This window comes from Cavia porcellus, unplaced genomic scaffold (assembly GCF_034190915.1).
Source record: "Cavia porcellus strain 051 isolate PalLab524CR breed Dunkin Hartley unplaced genomic scaffold, mCavPor4.1 scaffold_17, whole genome shotgun sequence".
Taxonomy (NCBI): Eukaryota; Metazoa; Chordata; class Mammalia; order Rodentia; family Caviidae; genus Cavia; species Cavia porcellus.
This window is the reverse complement of record NW_026947500.1, coordinates 58,273,677-58,298,751: the sequence shown is the minus strand read 5'-3', so window position 1 is coordinate 58,298,751 and position 25,075 is coordinate 58,273,677. Positions and strand designations below refer to the sequence as shown.

Sequence of the window (25,075 nt, the reverse complement as noted above, 5' to 3'; positions counted from 1 at the left end):
GCTGCTATAAACTTGAATGTGCATATAACACTGTAATGTGATGCTTTTAATTCTTCCAAGAAGGGAATTTCTGGGTCAGATGGAACCTCTGGCTTTAAGGGTTTTTATTTTCACATTGATTTCACCAGTATAACCCTCACCTCATCACCCTGCCAGCCTTTGTTATGATTGATTTCTTGAAAATAGCCAATATCCTGAAGTGATGCAGAGCATCAACATTGTTTTAATTCACATCTCTTGAACAATCAGTGATTTTGAATATTTTTTCATATATTTATTTGTTATTTGTGCTTCTTCATCTGAGAAGTGTACATTCATTTCAAATACATATTTTTAGATTGGGTCTTTAAACTTGGGGGATATAATTTCTTTGATTTCTTATTTTTTAAAGAAAAAAACCTGTTCACAGAAAATGGCAGAAACCTTCTCAAGCATGGAAAAATAATTTTATATAGAGAGAGTGAGGCATATAGAACTTCAACTAGCCGTGTTCAGAAAAAAACTATACCAAGGCACAGAATAATTGAGGTTCCAGAAATTCAGCACAAGAATAAAATATTAAAAGCTGTTAGAGAAATGAAATAATCTCATATAAAGGAAAGCCTATCAGAATCACAGCAGACTTCTCAACACAAAACTCTTAAGTCAAGGAGAGGTTGGAGTGAAGTATTTCAAGTCTGGAAATAAAACAGCCTCCAACTTAGACTGATGCGCCCTACAAAACTATCTTTCAGGAACAGGTGTGGTGGCACATGCCTGTAACCTCAGAACTCAGGAGACTAAGGCACAAGGATAACTGTGAGTTCAAAGCCAGCCTGGGCTACAAAGTACTTACAAGTCTAGCTGGAACTATTTAGTGAAATCCTGTCCCAAAAAAAAAAAACAGAAAGAAAACTATCTTTTTAAATAATTAATGGAGAAATGAGATAATGAAAAATAGCTAAAGAATTTTTATGACCACCAAACCAGCTCTCTAAAATTTCCTAGAGGATATTTTAGAAAGTGATAGTGGAGACTACAATTCCAAGAACACCAAGAAAAAGAGTCTACATGGCAATGCAAGCAATTAAATTGAGGGAAAACACAGGAAACGAACAACAGGAAAATAACAGGATAGGTCAATCCATACCAATTATAACCATTAACGTACATGCTCTTCACCAATAAAAAGAAGCAGACTGGCAGAACAGATCAAACAACAAAACCCAACAACATGTGTACATCCAAGAAACAAGCTTAACTCAAAAAGAAATTCATAGATTGTAGTAAATTTTGTTTTTTAAAGAAAAAAGCATATTTTAATAGAATCTTAATGACCTGATTACAGAATTGCTTTACACACAGTTTCTCTCACACAGTTTCTTTTGTCTTATTTTTATATTGGGCAAAGTCAGCCTTTTCCTTTAATTGTATGGATAGTATTCTGTTTCTTATTTTAAATTTTATTTTAAAGAGGGTAAAATTAAACAGAAAAAAGCAGAACAAAACAGATCATAAAAAAATAATGTAAGAGACACAGATTTCAAAACAAGACAACAGGAGATCTTCACTATCTATCAGATTGTCTCATTTTTTTCCACATAGTTGTCAACATACAATGAATTCATACAAAACAAAACAGCACTAAACTGATCAGAACAGGATGATGAAGGCATTTTTAGGTCTTCAAGACCAGACAACAGGGAAGTCAACAATGGCTGCCATAATGTCTCTCATTCTCTTCAAAATAGCTGTCCATACCTTTATATATATTGAAATTAAACAAAACAAAATAGATTAAAATCACTCTGAACAAAGAATAATAGTATTGCTGGGTTTGCAGCAATGGAACCAGCACTGGGTACTTTAGTGTCTCTTTTGCTTCAAAGTAAGCTGTTCATCACGCATTATATAATCTATTCTCCTTTACTGTTTAGAAGTTCTATGCATGCACGAGCCTCTACATGTATGCCTATTCTTTCTGTATTAGAAGGAAAAACAAAACAAAATAAATTCCTAGGAAACACAAAATAAAAAATACATATAAACAACAATAGAAAGACCCCGGAACACTGACAACATAGGCCTTCAAAACAAGGTGGTATAAGCAAAACTAGGATTGTTATTTTACACAATGATCTTCTACAGTTCCTCAGATCACCATATAATAATATGCACAATTGCTCCAATTCTATGAATGTTAACTATTTTGTTCCAAGAACTTATAGAATTTATAGCACAATTATCTTAAATATCCAAAGTATGTTTATATAATTTTAGAAAATTTTTCTTTTCCCTTCCTTTTTCCTTATTTTCCCTGAGATATTATTTTTCCCCTTTAAGAAGATACTTGTCTTTTTACTGTGTTTATTCAGTTTTTAGTATCTTTTGTGCTCTTTCCATTTCTTACACTAGGGAGACTACATAGTATTTATGCAAGTGAGTTTGATTTATTTCACTTATGAATATGGTCTCAAGTTGCATCCAATTACTTATAAATATCTCAATGTGATCATTCTTTATAGATCAGTAATACTTCATTATATAAAATTAGCACCTCTTTTTTATCCATTCCTCAATTGATGGGCACTTAGGTTGTTTCCAAGATCTGGCTATTCCAAATTGTGCTGCTATAAAAATGGTTGCACATATATCACTGTGATACGATGTTTTCAGCTCTGGAAATATGCACAGAAGTAGAATAGCTGGGTCAAATGGGATTGCCAAACCAAGCTTTTTGAGGAATCTCCAAACTGACCTCCACAGTGGTTGCACCAGTCTACATTCCCACCAATAGTGCAGAAGAATTCCTTTTCCCTACATCCTCTACAGCATTTGTTGTTGATAGTTTTCTCGACTTTGGCCATTCTTTCTGGAGTGAGATGGAATCGCAATGTGGTTTTAATTTGCATTACTCTAATGAATAATAATGATGAACATTTTTTCATGTATTTATTTGCCATTTGTATTTCTTCATCTGAGAACTGTGTATTCATCTCAGGTGTCCATTTTTAGATTGGGTCTTTGATTTTCAGGGGTCTGATTTTTTTTAATTCTTTATTCTAGACAGAAGTCCTATGTCTGAGGGACAGTTCACTAAGAATTTTTTGCAGTTGATGGGTTTTCTTTTCACTCTGCTTGAGATTTCATTAGACATGCATAAACTTTTTAATAAGACATGATCCTAGTTATTGATTCTGGGAAATAATTCCCATGTGGTTTGATTGCTGTTCATGAATTCTCTACCTAGCCCTATGTCTTCAAGATTTTACCTAATTTGTCTTCCAACAGATTTAGTGTTTCTGTTTTAATATTTAGATCTTTGATCCTTTTAGATTTTAGATTAGTATTGGTGATACTAGATTAGACTAGGCATAAGGCTAGTTTTAGTTTTTGGCATCTGGGGAGCCAGTTTTTCCAGCACCATTTATTAAAGAGAGTGTCGTTATTCCAGTGAACATGTTTGGCCCCTTTATCAAAGATAAGGTGGTGTATTGTGTTGGTAGTTGTGGTTGTATCTTCTAATCTATTCCATTGATCTTCAGATCTGTTTTTATTCTAGTACCATGTTGATTTTACTACAGTTGCTTTGTAGTATAATTTCAAGTCAGGGATTGTGATGCCTCCTGCCTTGTCTTTGCTGTTTAGAATTGCCTTTGCTATTCTAGGTCTCTTCTGGTTCTAGATGAATTTTAGAGTGATTTCTTGAGATCTATGAGGTATGTTGATGGTATTTTATTGGGGTTGCATTGAATCTGTATAACAGTTTTGGGAAAATGGCCATTTTCACAATATTTATTCTTCCTATCCATGAACAAGGGATGTCTTTCCATTTTCTGAGATGCCCTTCGATTTCTTTTTCAGGGTATTATAATTTTCCCAATATAGACTTTTACTTCTTTCATAAGATTCCTAAGTATTTCATTTTTTTGGAACTAGTGTGAAGGGTGTGGCTTCTCTTATTTCTCTCTCAGTGATCTTGTTGTTAGTGTATAGGAATGCTATTGATTTTTGAGTATTGATTTTGTATCCAGCTACATTGCTGGATTTATCTATTATATCTAGGAGTCTTTCAATGGAGTTTGGGGTTCTTCTATATAGAATATCATGTCAACTGCAAATAATGATAACTTAACTTCCTTTCCTGTCCTTACTCCTTTTATTTCTCTATGTTGTCTAATTGCTCTGGCTAGTAGTACCAGCACTATGTTGAAGTGGTGACAATAGACACCTTGGTCTTGTACCTGATTTTAGGGGGATAAAGGCTTTCAGTTTTTAGCCATTTAATGTGATGCTGGCTGTTGTTTTGTTATAGACAGCTTTTATCATATTGAGGTAAAAACCATCTGTTCCAATTCTCTGTAAGGTTTTTATCATGAATAAGTTTTGGACCTTACCAAAAGCTTTTTCTGCATGTATAGATCATGCAATTCTTATTTTTGGCTCTATTGATATGGTGAATTATATTTATTGATTTGTGTATGTTGAACCATCCCTGCATTCCTAGGATGAATCTCACTTGGTCATGACATATAATCTTCTTAATGATTTGCTGCATTCTGTTTGGCAAAATTTTATTGGGAATTTTTGCATATACGTTCATTAGGGAGATTGGCCTGCCTGTAGTTCTCTTTTTTAGTTGGGTCTTTCTCAGGTTTTGGTATTAGAGTAATGTTTACTTCCAGGAATAGGTTAGGGAGAATTGTTTCCCTTCCAATTTCATTGAAGAGTTGGAGGAGTGTCAGCACTAAATCTTCTTTGAATTTCTTGTAGAATTCCACAGTAAATCCATTCTGGACCTGGGATTTTCTTTATTGGTAAGGATTTAATTATATTAAATTTAAGAGTACATAAAATTTTATAGTAATCATGATTCCCCCATTACATTGCCTTGAAGCCTTGTGTTTTCACTCATTAGTTGGAATGGTTTTATCCTGCTTTGTTTGATTTTTATTTTCTTTGATGATATGAACAGCTATTTTGAAGAAAATGAGACATTGTAATAACCACTGCTCATTTAATATCATCTTGTTTGAAGCCCTACCATGCTCTTGTTCTTCTGTTTCCATTGGTTCTATCATACTGTATATTATTAGGTTTTATTATTTGTGATAGTATGAACAAATTTTTTATGGACAATGAGGTAATATAGTAGCCATTGTTCATTTTCAGTTATTTGGTTCTGAATGCCCTGTTAATACTTTCATTCTCTTGAATGGTTTTATCCTATTTTGTTATGATTCATACTATTGTATATGAAGGTATGCTCAACTATTTCAAAGAAAGAGACATTATGATAGCTACTGTTAATATCGGGTTATTGTGGGATAAAATATGATGTTGCTTAAATTGTTCTGTCCTGAGCTGCTTTGTTATGTCCTCCTTGGTCTTAGTCTCTTTAAAATAATTTTTTTTAATTTTCAGTAAAAAAAAAGAATTTACATTTCCAAATTTGTTAATTGAAATTGGGTTATTTAGCACTTTTACATCTTCTTGACCCAGCTTTAGTAATTCATATGTTTCTAGGAATCTGTCCATTTCTTCTGTGTTATCAAGCCTACAAGAGTAGAGGTTTTCAAAATAGATATTGATGATCTTCTGTATTTCCACAGGGTCTGTAGCGATTTTACCTTTTTCATTCTTTATTGTATGGATTTGAGCTTTTGCTTCCCTTTTTTTAATAATGTTGGCCAGGGGCTTATCAATTTTATTTATTTTTTCAAAAAACCAACTCTTTGATTCATTGATTCTTTGGATTGTTTTCTTAGTCTCTATTGCATTAATTTATGTTCTTATCTTTAATTTCCTCCCTTCTTTTTGCATTGGGCTAGACTTGCTCTTCTTTTTCTAGATATTTGAGGTGTAGCATTAGGTTGTTTATTAGTGTTTGTTCTGTTTTCCTGATGTGGGAACCCAGTGCAATAAATTTTCCTCTGAGGACCAATTTCATTGCATCCCACAGGTTCTAGTAATTGTATTTGTATTTTTGTTTGCTTGTAGGTATTGTTTAATTTCTTCTTTAATTTCTGCTGTGACCCACTGATTGCTTGAGTGTATTATTTAATTTCCATGTGTTTGTGGAGTTTTTTCAGTTTCTTTTATCATTAATTTCTAGTTTCATGGCACTATGATATGATAACATGCATGAGATAATTTCAACTCCTTTGCACTTACTTAAATATGTTCTATGGGTGAGACTATTGGCTATTTTAGAGAATGTCCCATGTACTGCTTATAACAATGTATATTCTGATGTTGTTGGATGAAACACTCTGTATACATCTCTCAAGTCCATTTGTTCACTGGTGTGTTATCCTCCTTCAGTTCTGTTATTTATTTGCTGGTTTTCTGTCTGGTTGATCTGTTCCTTTGTGTCAATGGTATGTTAAGGTCTCCTGTTATAATTTTGTTATTGCTTATTTGATTCTTCATTTCTATTAATACTTGCTTTGTAGAACTGTGTGCTATGGAATTTGGTGCATATATATTTAAGATTGTTATCTCTTCCTCTTGCAATTTTCCTCTAACTAGTATGTAGTGACCTTCTTTATCTCTTCAGATCATTCTTGGTTTGAAGTTCACGCTGTCTGCAAACATAATAGCTACCTATGCTTTTTTGTTGTTCCTGTTGCATGAAGTATTGTTTTCCATCCTTTGACTTTCAGTCTATGAGTTTCCTTTTGGGTTAGATGAGTTTCTTGTAAACAGCATATGGATGAATGTTGTTTCATTCTGCCAGTCTGTTTCTTTTAATTAGTGAACTGAGACCATTTACATTAAAGGTTACAACTGTAATATATTGGTTTACTGACATGTTATCTTTCTGCTGTTGTATCTTTGTCTTTCCATTTTGTTTAATTGTCTGCCTTGCCTACTGTTTTTTCCTATGTGTATCTAGAATGTCTTTCACTATTCTTTCTAGGGCTGGTTTGGTGATCACGAAGCTCTTCAGATGTTCTTTGTCATGGAAGTATCTTATTTCTCCATCCATTTTGAAGGACAGCTTTGCAGGATACATCAGCCTAGGTTGGAAATTATTTTCCTTTAGGATCTCAAATACTTCACTCCATGTTCTTCCTGACTTTATTGTTTGTGCTGAGAAGTCTGCTGTGCTTCTGATAGGTTTTCCTTTATAGGTGATCTGTCTTCTCTCTCTAACAGCTTTTAATATTCTATTCTTATGTTGGATTTCTAGAATGGTGATTATTATATGTCTGGGTGTAGTTTTATTTTGGTTATGGCTATTTGGAGTTTTATATGCTTCACTAATCCCCATGTCAGTTTCCATTCTCATGTTTGGGAAATTTTCAGCTATTACTTCTATAAATATCTTCTTGATATCACTTGTGTTGTCCCCTTCTTTTTCATTTATCCCTGTCAATCTTATGTTGTTTTTCTTTGCATCATCTTTCAGCTGTTGAATTGTTATTTCCTCATTCCTTGTAATTTTACAAGATTTTTCCTTTTCTGTTCACTAGCTGAAATCTTGTCTTCTAGGTCTAAAATACTATCTTCACTTTCATGGAGGTGTTTTGACAAGTTTCAATGGAAGTTTTGATTTCCTGTATATACCTTTGAATCTGCTTCATGTGCTGTTTATTTCTTATATTGTTCATCCAGTGATTCTATCTTTTTGTGTTGTTCCTCTAATTTTTTAACTGTGTCATCGTTACATATGTTCAGTTTTTCTTTAATTACTTTTATCTTTTCTTCTTTTACCTGGGAGATTATTTCTAATTTGAATTCCTTTAAAGCTTCCCAGAGTTGCTTCTTTATTTCAGTTACTATTATTTCAGGCATTTCAGGTATATGGCTTATACTTTCTTCTATGTACATGACTCCTAGGCTTTCTTGGGATGGGCTACAGGTTTGAGATTGCATTTTGGTCTTTCATCGTGTCGTTTTCCTATATTTCTGTGTTTCAAGTGATGTTCCAAAACTTCCCCTGTGTGTGTTGGAAATCATCTCCTACACCCTCTGCTCTTGGAACTTCAGTTGCTGAGCATGGTCCAGACAGGCCTTCAGGACCTCCTGTGTGACACCTCTGGTGTTCTAGGAAGCTGAGTAGGCTCCTAACCACTGTGGGTAATGGTCCAAAGCTCCTCCAGGCTAGCACCAATTCACTGAAAGTCACCACACATGCCCTCAGCTCCTCTGATTGAAAGGAGGTCTCTGGGCGTGGTCTAGTCAGTCCTATGAAACCTCCCGAACTTAATCCAATGTGTTTGGAAGCTGGGTAGGCACTTAACCACTGGGAGCAATGATCTTAGACTCTCCTCAGACCCATGCAGGTGTCCTGGAACTGACCTCGTGCAGTCTCAACTCCCAGGTTGAAAGAAAGTCCCTGGGGATGGTCCAGTGTGGCCCATGACACCTGCCAAGCCTAGTCTAATGTGGCTGGAAGCTGGGCAGGCACTTAACCACTGGGAGCGATGATCTGTTCATTTCCTTCTGAATGAATCTTGAAGGCCACAATGTATAAAATGGGCCTTAAAATCAAACTATCTAGCTTTAACGAGGGACATGTTTATTTTCAGTTGAGAGTAGTCTGAATGATTGAAAAAGGCAAAGCCAAAAGTAATCTGATAAATGTTTATCTCATAATATTCCACAATTTTTTAAAAATCTTAGAGTCCATAAGTATGACAATTATCAATTTGCATAGTGCATATAATTCCAACATAGTGAACTTCATGCTGGAATCATGATATCAAAGGTATTTCAAAATACCTAAAAATTTAACAAAATGCTGCTGTGGATATGTATGAATTGACTCTAGGACAATTATGTAGGCAGGACTGGAGAAGTGGGATTGCTTCAGGCTATTCACCACAGTATAGAATTAACATTAACACCAATCCTTTTTTAATAGCATATGATAGGGGAAGTACACAGAAAGATCCATTTTTAAATGTGAATGTCAGACACAGCATAGTTGACAAAAAAGAGTGGTCATGTCAGAGAAGATTCAGTGATAACACAAGTACTCTGAAGAAGGGGTGGGAAGGTTATACCCTGAAATGAAAAAGTAATTGTGAAGACAATATATGTAGAGCAAACCAAATACCCAGATAATTGAATAGGGGAAGTAGTGTCACTCTGTTCCCATTCATATGGGACACAGCCACCATGAACTCTCAAATACCCAAAATACCCCAAAATAATGAACAAGTGCTGCAGAGGGCAAGCTCCTTGGACATACTCTGTGAATACAATTGCCTTCTCTCCAAGATGTTCCTTCCAAACTTTAGGGAGTGATGCATCCTTCACCAAGAACAAGGGAAAATCAACTACCCCACAACTCCAGACTTAGGGCAAAGAGGAAAAATAAACAAGCATAATCCATCAAGTCCATAGAGCATACAGGGAGCCTACCCAGAATCCATCAAGTCCACCATCATCCTTTGGAAGAAATATTCCCTAAACCAAGCTGGGAACCATGTCAGCTTCTACCTGCTGGCTGGAGAGAGATTTCTTGAAATTGGGACACGTTGGGATTTGAGTGCAAAGAAAAAGGGAAAATTGGAGTGACTGCTTGAAATTACACTACAACTAAGACAAGAAGGGAATTGTGTGGGCACTCAAGCTTTATGGGATAACAATCACAAAGGAATTCCATATATATTCTCTTGTTTGAGTGATTTGGGTCTCCATTGAATTTTTTATTATTTTCATTCTTATTTTGTTGTTTTTGATTTACTTAATTTTAATATCTCTCTCTCCCTCCCTCCTTCTTCCTCACTCTATTCCCCTTCAAATCTATCTTCTATAGTAACACCATTTTCTTATTTACTTGTTTCTTCTACTTTTTAAGTTTTTATCACATTTTGCTCTACATTCTGTTCTCTCTGTGATTCTTAGATTCTCTTATATCAATATTCTGTGTTCTATTTATTTTTTGTTTCTTCATCTTACCTAGCCTGTTTTCCCTTGCCCCTTCTGCCTTATAGGTACACAGATATATCCACAGTTTCTGACAAGTTTTCAGCTTTCCTGAATTCCTAACTATACCTCCATTCTCCTACAACCAACCCCTGTGGCCACAAATATCTTCTTAAAACCCTCAACACTAACCATTCAGTCCAACAGACTTCAAAGACAATTTCACACCTATATATAATTTTACCTATTTCATGTCTATCTACCGTTTTTCCTACAGATTTATATTCCTCTTTCATCCGTCCCTCTATCTCTTCAATTTCTTCCTCCTTCCATATCACAGACCAACTTCTAATGAAAATATAGTATAAACTATAAAGGATTTCATAAAGAGTGAAAGTGTAATGAAAGATTTAATACACATATAAGTAATGTATGAGTGAATCTGCTGATATTGTCATACCAGTAGTCATTCTCTTCTCCTAACACAGTGACAAGATCTAAACCACTGAAATTAAATAGCAGAAGTGATGGACAATATCTCTAGAAAAATACTATAAGGTCATGAACATATTTCTAGAAGGAAGAATCTAAAAGGATCTTCATATTAACTAAAGTCTTTCCTCACTTTAATAACATCCACTCTCAAAATGGATGGGTGGGTGAATAGATAGATGATAGATAGATAGATAGATATTTCTATGTATAACCAGGGGCCATTCATGAAAACAAAGCAACAAAATGTTCCCAAAGGTACTGATAGAAAGGAAAGCAAACACCAGATAGAAGAGCTTACCAAATTGGTTAAAAGAGAGGTTAAAAAAAAAAAACTTGATGAGTTCAAGGAAAACACGACCTAAAAGTTCACAGAATTATCATACAAAGTAATAAATATGGATATGAGAGAAACAAATAAAAAATTAGAGGAGCAAAATTATTCAAACATAAGTGACAAATTTATCAAAAATTAGATTCCACAAAAATATTAAACAGAAATACCAGAAATAAAAAACTTGTATAGAATTCATAAATTTCAGAAATAATGAGTGCAAAGACAGAATATCTGAAAAGAAAGATGAAACAGTAAATTATGATTAATTATTCAGAGAAGTCTTATCAGCAATACTACAAGAAGAATTCACCTAAAAGCTAATTCACGTGATGTTAAGAAGATGAACTTAAGGCTAACTGGTGTTTGAGAAAAACTAGAAGAGAGCACACATGAAATAAAAATTTTGTTTACGGAAATCATAATACAAAGCTTTCCAATTATGAGGAAAGATTTCACAATGCAGATAAACAAGACTTGCAGAACACCAACTACAATGAAAAAAGAAGCTTCCTGAAATACATCTTAATAAAATTACAGGTGCCCACAAAAAAAGACAGAATCTTGAAAGCTGTCAGAGAAAGAAAAGTGTCATGTACAAAGGTAAACTGATTAGGATTACTATAGACTTCTTAACACAAATTTTAAAACTCAGGAGATCCTGGAGTGAAATATTGCAAACCTTAAGATCGAACAACTTCCAACCCAGATTGACATATTCTACAAAACTTTCCTTTAAAATATATGGAGAAATAAAAACATTCAAAGAAAAACAACAACTTAGGAGATATATTAACACCAAACTACCACTCCAGAAAACACTCCAGAATATCTTCAACAGACAACGAAGGCAACAAAGACTAAAATTCACATGGAATGAATACATCAAACATGAATATATCAAAAATGAATACATCATTTTTGCTTATCTAGACAAAAAATGAAGAAGTAATTAACAGAAAAAATACAATGTCATAAATAAATCGACACCATTTGTTAATAAATCTCAATGTTAATTGTTTCAACTGCCCATTTAAAAGAAAGATTCACAGACATGATCAAAGACAGAATCTAATCCAAAATTATATTCATAGGCTAAAAATCAAATGATGACAAACAATATTTCATGAACCAAAACCCCAAAAGAAATAAAGAAAAGGTAGCAATTTTACTTTCAAGGTAAACATAAAGCTAAAATGGACAGAAGAAACAAAGAAGGTTAAGAGAACACATATAAATACATACACTAATATATACACTAAATACTGGAGCACCTTATCTTCATAAAATAAACACTGCTGGACGTAAAAGCTCCAATAAGCACCAACACCATCATAGTAGGTGACATAAGTACTCCATTTTCGTCAAAATACAGATTAACTGAACAAAAAAATCAACAAAAAGAATATCAGAACTGAACCGTATCTTTGGAAAAAATTGATTTAATAAATATTTACAGAGTGTTGTACCCTATTACAAGAGGATACGCATTCTCAATAGCACATGAAACTTTCTCCAAAACAGATTACATATAGTCCAAGAGCCTGCTTAAATAACTACAAAAAGAATCAAAATTACCTCATGTTTACTATCAGATCATTGTGTATTAAAACTAGAAATCAAAATGAGAAAATTTGTAAACACCTGGAAATTTAATAAACACCCTCCTAAAAATCCAGTGGGTCACAGAAAAAAATCAAGGAAGAAATAAAAAAGTTCTGCAATCAAATGACAATGCTAGTACAATATACCAGGGCCTATAAGACACAATGAAGCACTCCTAAAAGGGAAATTTGTTGCAGTCAATGCTCAGTTAAGAAAACACATAAAGCTCAAATACATAACCTCAAGATGACACTCAAAATATTTGAAAAACAATGACAATTCAAACCCAAAATGAATTTAAGGAGAAACTCTTAAAGATCAGAGCAGAAATTATTAACTTTGAGATTTATAAAAAATACAACAAATCAACAAATCAAAGAGCTGATTCTTGGAAAGAATAAACAAAATTTGACCCTTAGCCAAACTTGCAACAAGAAAGAGAGGAAAGACTCACATCAATGTAATTAGAAATGAAAAAGGCAAAATCACAACAGTTGAAATTCAGAAATAGTAATTACTATGAAAAATTATATTTTAAAAAATTGGAAAATCTTGAAGAAATGGATAACATCTTAGATTTATACAAATTACCAAAGCTAAACCAACAAGACACACAAATTATAAACAACAATAAGCTATAAAATTGAGGCAGAAATTTTTTTTAAAAACTGCAAACTAAAAAATTCCTGGAACCTGAGGAATTCACAGTTGAATTCTACAAAACCTTTAAGGACATTATAACAAAATACTTCTGAAACTTTTCAATGAAACTGAAAGGAAAGGAGCACTTCCAAACTCATTTCTAAAACCCAAGCATCACTCTGATCTCAAAACCAGACAAAGACAAACCTAAAAAACAAAACTACAGCTCAATCTCCTTAAAGAACATAGACACAAAAATTCTTAACACAGTATTTGATTGACTTTGCAAGCCTAAAGCCAAGAGTCTGAACATCTATTTAGAGGATTACAATACACAGTATAGTAACTATGGTAGATTTCCTACTGTCTTATGTTTAAAATCCAATATCAAGTGCTCATTGTTTTTGTTTTGTTGCATTTTGCTGTTCTATTTTATTCCCTTTAAAATAAAAAAATCGTAATACAACTGCTGACTATGATGCACCTGTGATCCCAGATATTCAGAAAAGGTAAAGCAAGAAGATTACAAGTTTGAGCCCTGCCTGGAAATATTAGCAAGATCCTATATCAAAATAAAATAAAAAGGGATGAGGATGTAAAACAAATTCTCAATACACCTTTGGCAATAGAATACAGCAAATCATCAAAGATCCAGCAGGTTTCAAGGATGGTTCAACACACATAAATCAGTAAATGTAATATACCATATAAAGAGAAGCATGGACAAAAAACACAATCATATCAGTAGATGCATAAAAAGCTTTTAACAAATCCAACACCTTTTCATGATAAAAAAAATACTCCTAAGAAAATGAGTATAGAAGGAGCTTATCTGAACCTGATAAAAGACATTCATGACAAACTAATGGCAAATATCATATTAAAAGGGAAAACCAAAAGGTTTCACTGTAAAAGCTGGAACAAGACAAGGATATCCACTATCACCATTTCTGTTCAAAATCATACTCAAAACAAAGCCAGAGAAATAGGTAAGAGAAAGCATAAAAGTAATAGGAAAGAAAGAAGCCCACTTATTATTTGAAGATGATGTTGTATTCTACACAGAAGACCCAAAAAATTCAGCAAAAGACTTGTAGCATTAACAGCCAAATTTAGCAATGTAGCACAATCCAAAATAAACACACCAAAATGGATAACATTCCTGTACACCAGCAATGCACTCACTGAAAAACCATCATTCACAATAGCAGAAAGAAAAATTAAATACCTAGGAAATAATCTGTCTAGGAAAGTGAAAAAAACTTCTACCAAAAAAACTACAGCGCTCTAACTACAGAGACACAAGAGTCTATCAGAAAATTGTGAAACGTTCCATGTTCCTATATAGGCAGAAGGAATACTGTCAAAATATGGCCATGTTTCTAAAACTGATAATACAGACAATGCAGTCTCAATCAAAATACCTACAGCATCCCTCACAGAACTAGAAAAAACAATCCTAAAACTCATACATAACCAGAAGAGACCCAGAGTAACAAAACTAATTCTGAGCAACGACAGAGAAGCAAGAGGCATCACAACACCTGACTTCAAGCTCTACTACAAAGCTGCAGCTCAGTAGAACAGAAAAGAGGATGGAGTAACATCCTGAGACACATTGAGCTATTTGATATTTGAGAAAGAGACTAAAATCTTGTTGGGGGGAAGATAGCCTCCTTAGAAAATGGTGCTAGGAAACTGGATATTCATATGCAGAAGATTGAAGCTGGACCCATGTCTCTTACCATGTACTAAACTAAAATCAAAATGTATCGGTGACCTAAATATTAAAAATAAACACTTAACTTACCAAAAGACAAAAATGTCATGTACCTGTGCCAACTGCCCACAATGAATGTAACAATTATATGTCACACACATAAGCTAAAAATAATAACAGTAATATGTGATAAATAACTTTATATGTAGTCTTATAAATAAATTAATCTGATGCTGGAAAAATAAAGGGGGTAGAAGAGGGTAAAAAGGACTTGAAACCTGTTATATATACATACCAACCCACTACAGTGAAGGTAACCATTAAATACTGAAAATCTGTACTAACAGAAGTAAAAAAAAATAGTAAAAATGAAAATGTGATCAGGGATCTAGAGATGGAAGGGGAGGAAAGTGAGAAGGAAAAAGAAAATAAGAATTAATACATGTTGAGTCCTTGTACCTACTCCTTAAAATAAATGTAAGTATCATATATTGCAAACATGTACTAATAAATAAAATGTCAATGTCTTAAACACTTTCTCATTGTTAGGATTTAAATATCCAACACCAACAAATTTACTTTGGTTCATGTTTCAGAAGTTTCGATCCGTGCTTATCAGGCTCAAACATAGAAACTACACTGTGTAAGAGTTCAGGTAGAATAAAGCTGCTATTCTCACAGAAGTCATAAATCAAAGAGAAAAAGTAGAAGCCCAGAAGGGGTACAACTCCCATAGCTTGCCTCCCCCAACCAATCTCTATCTTTGTAACGGTAAGTCAAATATAGTAGGCCTGTGGCTCAGTTCTCTCCCAAAAGCCCTGTATATGAACACATGAAGTTTGTGGGAGACACCTAAGCATAAACAATCACAGTGAAGAACTAACAGACTCTCACTTGAGTATGTTCTTCCTCACCCTAGACAGAACAGATAGGATTCTGTAGTAAATGATCTGGCAACCACTGCATAAATATTTCTAGAAATTCCATTCATATTGCAATTTTCTCACCAAATATAAGAGGCCAATACAAAATAACTTCAGCATACTCTGTTATTTTATTCTAATACTGGATGAGTTTGAAAGCCAGTCTCACAGGCACAGCAGTTCTCATGTGGCCTAGTATATGGTCTTCTTGGAGCCATTCTCACAGTACTTCAGTAACTGTGGCCAACACTCATGGATTCATAGTGTCTGAAGCAGAGAGTTTCATCAGGACTCCTCTCTACCAAATAACATAAGCTGAGAATTGCAAAGACATTCTAGGTATAAGTATTGTTAGTCAGGCCAATTTGCCCTTCCCATGAGCCAGCAGCAGCCATGCAGGGCCAGGAAGAAGCCAATTTACCCTTCTTGTAAGCCAGAAGCAGTCATGTGGGGCCAAGAAGAGAAACAAGAAGCCAATTCACCCATCCCATGAGCCAGCCAGTGTGTGGGCTGGGATACAAGAAGAGTGTCCCACCACCACCAGCAGAAGCAACTGACTGATTTGGAGGGTCACAGACTGAGTTGATAGCAACTTAAGTACAAAAACAACTTAATTCTTGTATCATTTGATTGACTTTGCAGGCCTAAAGCTGGTAATCTGAGCATCTATTTAAAGGATAACAATATGCAATATATATAGCCACTCTGGGGGAATTCCTTCTGTCTTATTTTTGAAATCCAGTATTGTTCTCACTGTTTTTTTGTTCCATTTTGTTATTTTGTTTTCTTCAATGTTCTGTTTTGATTGGTTTTATTCTGTTCTGTTTTGTTTTATTTTATTATGTCTGATGACAAGAGCAATAATTTTGAAGATAACAAGAGGCATTAAGGTAACCACTGTTCATTTCCTATTATCCTGTTTTTTTATTTTAAAGAGATCAAGGTAGAAGAGGACATAACAAAGCAGATCAGAACAGAACAAAATTAAGCAACACAGTATTTCAACACAAGACAACCCAATATGACAGTAGCTACCATAATGTCTCTTTCCTTGAAGCAGTTGAGCATACCCTCATACACAATAGTATCAAACAAAACAAAATAATATAAAACCATTCAAGAGGATGAAAGTATTACAGGTCATTCAGAACCAAATAACAGAAAACAGACTATGATTATTATCTCACTGTCCATAAAAAAATTGTTTATATTACCACCATAATAAAATCCATTAAGATACTACATGATAGAACTAATGGAAGCAGAAGTATAAAAGTATGGTAAAACTTCAAAACAAGATGATATTAAATTAGCACTGGCTATTATCATGTCTTGTTTTCTTCAAAATAGCTGTTCATACCCTATTATTCTGTTTTGAAATCTTGTACCACATTCACTGTTTTGTTTTGTTTTGCTTTGCTTTGCTTTGTTTTGTTTTGATTGGCTTTATCTGTTTTATTTTGTTTGGTTTTATTCTCTTTAAAGAAGAATTTTTAAAAAAGAGTTGTTAGTCATGGAGGTAGGTATATCTTATCTCTTAATTCTCTTCATCATGAAATTTTCTCAATGGACTTTGTAGAAGTGGGATGAAAAAGGAGCTAATATTTTTGAATAACAAATTAATAAGTGCCTGAGTTCTGCTCCTATTACAATGATACCTCAGTTCACAAACTCAGTTCTCACATGATTCTGGTCACAAACCAAACTGGACAACAAATAAATCAAGTTTCCCCATAAGGCCAACATTGAACCTAACCATTAAATTTCATTTGGTCCAACTCAGTTTGTGACCAGAATCTTGAAAAAAATCAAGCCATGAACCAAAGTGTCACTGCAATTTGATATGTACATTTGTGACCCCTTGAATGACTTAGGAAATCTTTGTGAGAAAGTTATTACTATTTTGTTCTCCTGTTCCTTTCCTGATCCTCCTTCTATTCCTTACTTTTCTTCTTCACTTGAGTGACAAGGAAATTAAGGCATAGATGTATTCAGTCACCTTCCTCAAGGCATCTACCTAGAAAGGAGCAAAACCATTTGATAGCTCCAGATTAAAAATCAAGTCTAGGTATATACCATAATAAATCAAGATCTCTACTGATTTCCTCTTAAATTTAATTCTAAGCATCTCATCCATGAAGAGCCTACATGCCAAGACTTTCTAAAATAATATGACCCAAAAACTGAAATAAAGACTCAGAAAAGTATTCTCTAGCTTAAGATAGACAGTCTTTCTTCTATTGGCAACAAGTGGAAAATCAACTTTAATTTCCTAGTCTTCCATGTTCAATTGGTTATGGTCTAAGTAATACATCATTCCATTTCCTTCCTTATCTGACTCCAGCTTGCACACTCTGTAAGTACTCTGTCATATATTTGATATATCCTCACTGCAGAACTTCCTTGACATTCCCTTAACTACAAAATTCCTCTTTTCCACTCTCTTGACACCTGTCATTTCTTCTTTCATGTTTATATTTTCCATTGGACAGAAAGGCCAGTCAGTGATCTTGCCCTTTGAGGGTGCTTGGTGACCCTCACAATGCTCTTCATGTTGTGACAATTGAACAGTTTGATATTGCTGTCACTGTTGCAGGTTTTGAGATCTGCCATGAAAGAGGAGCTGGAGGAAGCACAGAAAAAACTTTCTCTGTGTGATATGTTCCAGTCACCTAGCCTGTGTAAACGCATGTGGCTCATGTCCTTTGTGAGGTAAGTTTCACACACTGCCTATTAAAATAGTGGAGACAAGGGACTTCCAGGAGAACATGGTGGATAGATAGCAGCAGCTTCGGAGGCTCTCTGAGAAACCGCACTTAAAATCCAGGAATGGTGCTGGATGAGAAGTCCTAAGCAAAAGGAGATATACTTTGCTGACCCAGGAATGAACCATACTAAGAGAAACCAACTGGAAACTCAATCCCAGTGATATAACAGGAACTGATAAGGTCTCAGCATGGAAGCTGGACCCCGCGCCACTGGAAGCCACAATTTGAATTTCCTGCAGCCGCTGCTGCATCCCAATTGGCATGGCAAGGAGAGAGGTGTGAAAGCTCTGAGAGTGGGAAGCGGTGAATGGAGTTGAGAATGGGACTGGCCTGGAGCCCTGCATCGACTTGCAGTGAGTGAGCAGATCGGGCACCCTTCCATAGAGTAGGAGGCTTCAGAAAAGGACATACTGGGACCGGGCAGACTAGCCGGAACAGGATGCTGCAGTGACTTCAGCCACATATTCCCCTCTCAAGCAGGATTGGTGGGGAGTGCCTGGCTTGGGTGTCACCACTAACTGATACCCAGAAAGCTAGCCCAAACCAGGTCCCAGCGCCTGGAGGTGCACCCTAGCAGTGAAGCCTTCGGTAGGTTGACCTGGATGGGCAGGCTCAACATAGGCTGCCCAGGTCTGTGTCTCCCTAGTACACTGCAGTGGGTAGGAACACCTAGCCAGCACAATTCAAACAAACTGTAACCGACAAAGAAAGAAACTGGGCCTCCTAAATATGCTTGTATAAAAGGAACAAAAAATATGGGAAGAGGGAGCAACAAGAAAGGGTCCTCAGTCCCCAATCCTGAGAAACATGCAATATCAGACATGGCACAATTAGACATAAAGCGCTATCTCCAGAGCCTCATAGACGATTTCAGGAATGAAGTTATTAATGACTTGAAGCAAGATATAAGTAGAATAGTTAGAAAAATGCTAAGCACCGCCCAAGAAAAAACAGATGGTGGAATGGAAGAACAGAAAAAAAAGGGAGAATTGTTTGATGGAGAAAATAGAGAAAACATAGAATACGTGAAGCAGGTTCAAAGAGATTACCAAGAAACTAAAAACTCTATCGAAAACTGGAATAACAGCTTGAAAGAAACTAAGGATAGATTATCTGAACTAGAGGGCAGATTTGTAATGTGGGAGCATGAAATGAAAAACTTCTTAAAAATAACAAAAAAACAAACAGCAACAATACAAAGGCTAGAAGATGATAAGAGGATCTATAACTTAAGAATTAAGAACATAAAAAAAAAGAAGTAGGGACACTAACAAATGGACTACAAAAGCTATTCACAGAAATAATCCAAGAGAATTTCCCTAATTTAGCAACTGGTAAAGATACTCAGATGTATGAGGCATACAGGACTCCAGCCACCTACAACCCAAACAGAGCTACACCCAGGCATATAATAATCAAAATTCCAGAAATCCAATATAAGAACAGAATATTAAAAGCCATCAGAGACAAGAAACAGATCACTTACAAGGGAACACCCATCAGAATTACAGCAGACTTCTCGGCACAAACCATCAAATCGCGAAGAATGTGGGGGAAAATAATTCAAGCTTTGAAAGATAATAACCTCCAGCGAAGATTGATATATCCTGCACTGTCCCTAGAAATTGACGGAAAAACAAGGTTCTTCCAGGATAAAGAGGAACTAGGGGAATTTGCAACCACCAGTTCAACTCTACAGAGAATACTGCAGGATATTCTAAAAAAGGAAAATACCAACATTCCAGAAATAGTGACAGAGAGGCCACAATGAATGGAGCAGAAAGTGAAATGAAGAAGACAAACTGACAATAAATGACAGAAAAAGAGCTCAACAGAAATGAGGCAGAGAAGGGGCTGGGGATTTAGTTCAGTGGCATAAGTGCCTGCCTTGCAAGCAGGCAGTCGTGAGTTCGATCTCTGGTACCGATAAAAAGGAAAAAGACCAAAAAAAAAAGAAAAGAAAAGAAATGAGGCAGAGAAGGTTGGGTGGTAGGAACAGCTATTTTGGAGAAAACAAGACATCATAATAGCTAGTGCTGATTTAGTATCATCTTGTTTTGAAGTCCCATCAAACTTGTATTCTTCTGTCTCCAATGGTCTTAAAAGATTGTATCTTATTGGATTTTATTATATATGATGATATAAGCAAAAACTTTTATAGGCAAGGAGATTATACAGAAACCATTGTTCACTTTCTGTTAATTGGTTCTAAAAACCCTGTAATAATGTCATTCTCTTGAATGGTTTTATAGTGTCTTGATATGTTTGGTGCTACAGTATACGAAATTATACTCAAAGATTTCAAGGAAAGAGACACTATGGTAACTATTTTTATGTCAGGATATCTTGTGGTGAAACACTATTTTGCTTAAATGGTTATGTTTTGACCTGTGCTGTTCTGTTGTTATGCCCTCTTTTATCTCAATCTCCTTTTTTTTAATTATCTACTTTTTTATTTCTATCTTTTTAATTAAGGAAAAAATAAATTAATAAATAGCAGGATACATTATGGTAACCTACTTTGATTTCCTATTAACTTGATTTGAAATCCTGTATTACCCTCACCATCTTGTTTTGACTGATTTTCCCCTATTCTGCTTTGCTTGCTAGTACCAAGTTCGAAAGTATAGGCAAAACTGTGAAGACAATAAGATTCATTATGCCCATTCTGGTTGACTATTATCTTCTCTTAAAGTCCTGTAATGTCTCCAATGCTTTGGTTTTATTCTTTACTGTTTTGTTCAATTTTATTATAACTGGAAATTCTTCTTAAAATAGCAAGAGGCAGTATGGTAACCATTTTTGATCACCTTGTATTTGTTTTTACATTATCTATTATGTCCATTCTTTTGATTTGACTGACTCTGTTCTGATATGTCACATTTGGTTTTACTCTCTTCAAAAAAGTAATTATAACTGTGGGAGTAATAAAACCCAAAATGTATAATTGTCATTGTACAAAAGAAAAGAAAAGTGCTCTAAAGGTTATAACTTCATGTATGTTTGAGTGTATAGGATGGATAACCATACTGCTGAGTTTTTTTGGATCATTGAAAAGAACTGTTTGAAGTCTCACTGTTTGAAAGTCCACTTTATATGCTTTAATTTTGTAACTTGAACAACTATTTCTAAGATGAGAATATGTAATCTATTAACTAGTGATTTCTTACTGTTTACTTTTTAAATTTTGTATTACTTGTACCCTTTTTCTGTTTTTTTCTTTTTCTCCTTAAATAAAAAAATAGTGGAGACATGAAACTGTTATTTTAAAAGGTATAATTTGTGGTGGAAACCAGTTTGGGAACAAATGATGAGGAAGACAAACACAAATGCTAAGGCTTGAGGTAGTCAAACAGCTTTGAAAAAATTGATTGAACCAATTATACAGTGAGTTGCTCACATCATCTAGCCAGAATCTTCACCAGATTAATGTTGATAATGTTGATCATGGCATACACTTTGTTTCTACTTCAATAGAAGTAAATGATACATAACATGTAAATGATACATAACATAAATGTAAATAGCTGAGTGATTATTTATATATATATATATATATATATATATATATATATATATATAACTACAACCTTTAGTCAGATCACAATGTAGGAAAAACTCCAAACCTCTAAGATAACCTATCTGTAATGTGCATAACACCCCACACACACCCAAAATAAACTTAGCTAAAATTATGGCCTTTCCTTAATGTAACTATTTTATGATGATTATTAAATAATCATCTGCAAGAAAATATTCCACAAGACTAATATGGCTTTATATTTTAGCACCAACACTTGCCATCAGTACGATGTCATCTGTCTGACGTAAGCTCAAAACCCTCTGATATATCTTTCCTCTTTGTTCACTAAAGATTTGCAGTATGGATGCCCACTTTTGGCCTGATTCTCCACCTCCAGCAGCTTGGGGATAACATCTTCTTGTTGCAGTGTCTCGTTGGAATAGCCAACATCATAGCAATTTATATTACTTTTTGGACACTGAATCATTTTGGTCGTCGAATAAGTCAACTCTTTTTCATGTCTACAGTGGGAATCTTACTTCTGGCATTCATATTTGTGACGAAAGGTAAGGAAAGAGCACAGGGTAGAAAAAGAAATCTCTTATGACTGTTCCTCAGAGAATTGAAAATTGTGTGGAGGAATTAGTCCCCAAGATTCCCTGAAACCAACCTGGGTGTTTAGGGTTGAGTCTTCCATTAGGCTTCTGAGGAATGATCTGAAGGTCAGTCTCATTTGGCTCAGATGTGTGCTCAGTCTTCTGCACACTGTAAATCTGTAAACTGGTGCCATTTGTTCTCAAGTTTCTTTGGCTCAGAGGTCATCTGCTCCTTGACTAATCAGACTTCATAGAAAGTATGTAGATAAAAACTTGATAATTGTGTCTATGATGACTTATCATGACTGTCCCAACCCTGTCCAATTCTATCCAATTACTCCATCTTCAGTGACAATTTGTTCCTTGGACTCTATGTAGCTATCATGAAGCTGATTATTAGGTCACCACAAATGAAACTGTGCTCTAGGGAGTAATCTCAACCCAAGAAAATAAAAATCTCTTGCCTTTAAGTAGGAAAGAACTAGGCTGAGGATATAGTGCAGTGACAGTGTCTGATTGACAAGTGCAAGGTCCTGAGGTCAATTCCTGCTTTAAAAAAAAGAAGAAAAAGGAAAAAAATAAAAACAGAAAATAGCTATACAGTAGCAACAAAATATAGAACACAGAAGACTCTCTTAGAATCAGTTTTGTCAAACTGAATGAAAATATGAAATCAGTAGAGGAACCCAGGTGGTTCCCATGCCTCCCTGTGTTTCTTGAGTAGTAGCATGTTTTACAAAATCCCATACTAGCTGCCTTCACTTCCAGTGAATATCAATAATGATGCAACTTTGCTGCAATACAACAGAGACCACTGAAGTGTTTAGCGTTCTCATTAGCTTTTTGTGTAGCAGAAGACTAACTCATTCAATTTTCCTTCCACAGTTTCCAAAGTTTGACTTTTTCCTAGTACAAGTCCTTAAGTCCAGAGATATTATTCTAGATCAAGACATTTTCTAGCTTAGCTGTTAAGAAGAAACTCCTGTCATCTGACAACTCTCTTCAGCAATCAGGCCCTATGTCATTACTGTGTGTGGATCATGGCTCTGAACTCCTGGAGTACCTATATGAGTCTCACATCTCTCTATAACTGTCCATATGATAGTCCTTCACTCGGCATGAAAGATACAGCATACACAGTAGAAAAGAGGAAACTGAATTCCTTCTGAATTCATGATCCTTGCTCTTTCTTTGGAAACCTCAGAGAAGCAAGGAAATTGAATTAAATTATTCAGAACATTTTATTCATCATGAATCTAAATATGTAGATAAGTAACATTTCTATCTATTGGCCACAGTACAAGTTCAACCTTTGTGCAGTTTCTCCACCAGTAAGTGTATGTTTACACTTGTACATATCTCCAACAAGGATACTTTCCATTTGTGATTTGAGGGTTCTGACTCCTTCTGCTCAGATTTGCTGATTCTCCCTGGTTTTCCTTTCTCCAGAAATGCAGACTCCACGTTTCATTTTGACAATTTTGGGAACAGCATTTTCTGGCGCCTCTGTTACCAGTGCTCTTACCCATGCAAATGAACTACTCCCCACCATAATCAGGTAAAAAAAGCATCATGGTCTCCTGTGAAGGTCAAAATACTTTTTCCAGTTCATTGACTCTTAAGAAGGGAAGGAAGATGGGGATGAAGGGCCAGGGATTTATCTCAGTGCCACAAGTGCCTGCCTGGCTAGTGCAAGGTCATGAGTTCAATTCCCAGCACCAAAAAACAAAATATATGGGAATGAAAGCTATAAGGTGATTGAGATGATAACACTAATTATAACCAAAGCTTACTAAATGCTAGTTTTTTGACATGTACTTTTAAGACTGCTAATATATCAGCAATATACATTTCATGTATGTAAACTTCAGCCACCCAAAAGATAGGAACAATGAATAATAGTATTTTAAAATCATAAAATGGTGAGTTAATACGATATAAAATTGAGAGAAATTGCTGAAAATGAGATATTAATATCTCAAACATAAAAGCCAGGTGTGGTGGTACAACATGTTTCCCAGCACTCAGGAGGCTGAGGCAAGAGAATTAGTATGAGTTTGAGGCCAGCCTGGGCTACGTAGTTAGCTCAAGGCCAGCCTGAACTACAAAGCAAGACCTGTTTCAGAAAACAAAAAGTACTTTGTAAACCAGCATAAGTCTAAACCTACAAAAATAGGGAAGAAAATTTTTGCAACCCTTCCTCAGACTAATAGTTAAAATAATAAAGAATTCAAAATAATTAGACCTCCTCCAAACTAAAAACTCAAAAAAGTACAAGTGAAATGAATAGATATTTAGCAGAAGTACAGATGGTCAATAAATACTTGAAGAAATGCTTGACATCCTGGCCATTAAAGAAATGCAAATTAAAACAACACTAAAATTCCATCTTACCCCAGAAAGAATGGCTATCATCAAGAAATCTAATAATAACAAGTACTGAGGAAGCTTCAGGGTAAAAAGAACCCATCTACATTGTTAGTGGAAATGTAAACTAGCATAACCACCATGAAATCAATATGGAGATACTTCTAAAAACTAAGACTTGAAATTCCACTTGACCCAAATATTCCATTTCTTAAGAAATGGAGCAGAGAGAAAAGGAAAAGGG

At 34.9% G+C, this 25,075-nt stretch overlaps 1 protein-coding gene across 2 annotated transcripts in view; it reads left to right on the top strand.

Annotated features, from left to right (window-relative positions):
• The window catches only part of LOC100726646 (organic anion transporter 7), an 81,424-nt gene that overhangs the window by 47,212 nt on the left and 9,137 nt on the right, over positions 1–25,075 (top strand). For both annotated transcript variants that reach the window (XM_063228284.1, XM_003467902.3), the window contains exons 6-8: positions 18,174–18,289; positions 22,220–22,434; positions 23,914–24,022. In XM_063228284.1, coding sequence (XP_063084354.1) covers positions 18,174–18,289; positions 22,220–22,434; positions 23,914–24,022 — 440 coding nt within the window. The remainder of the gene's footprint in view (positions 1–18,173; positions 18,290–22,219; positions 22,435–23,913; positions 24,023–25,075) is intronic.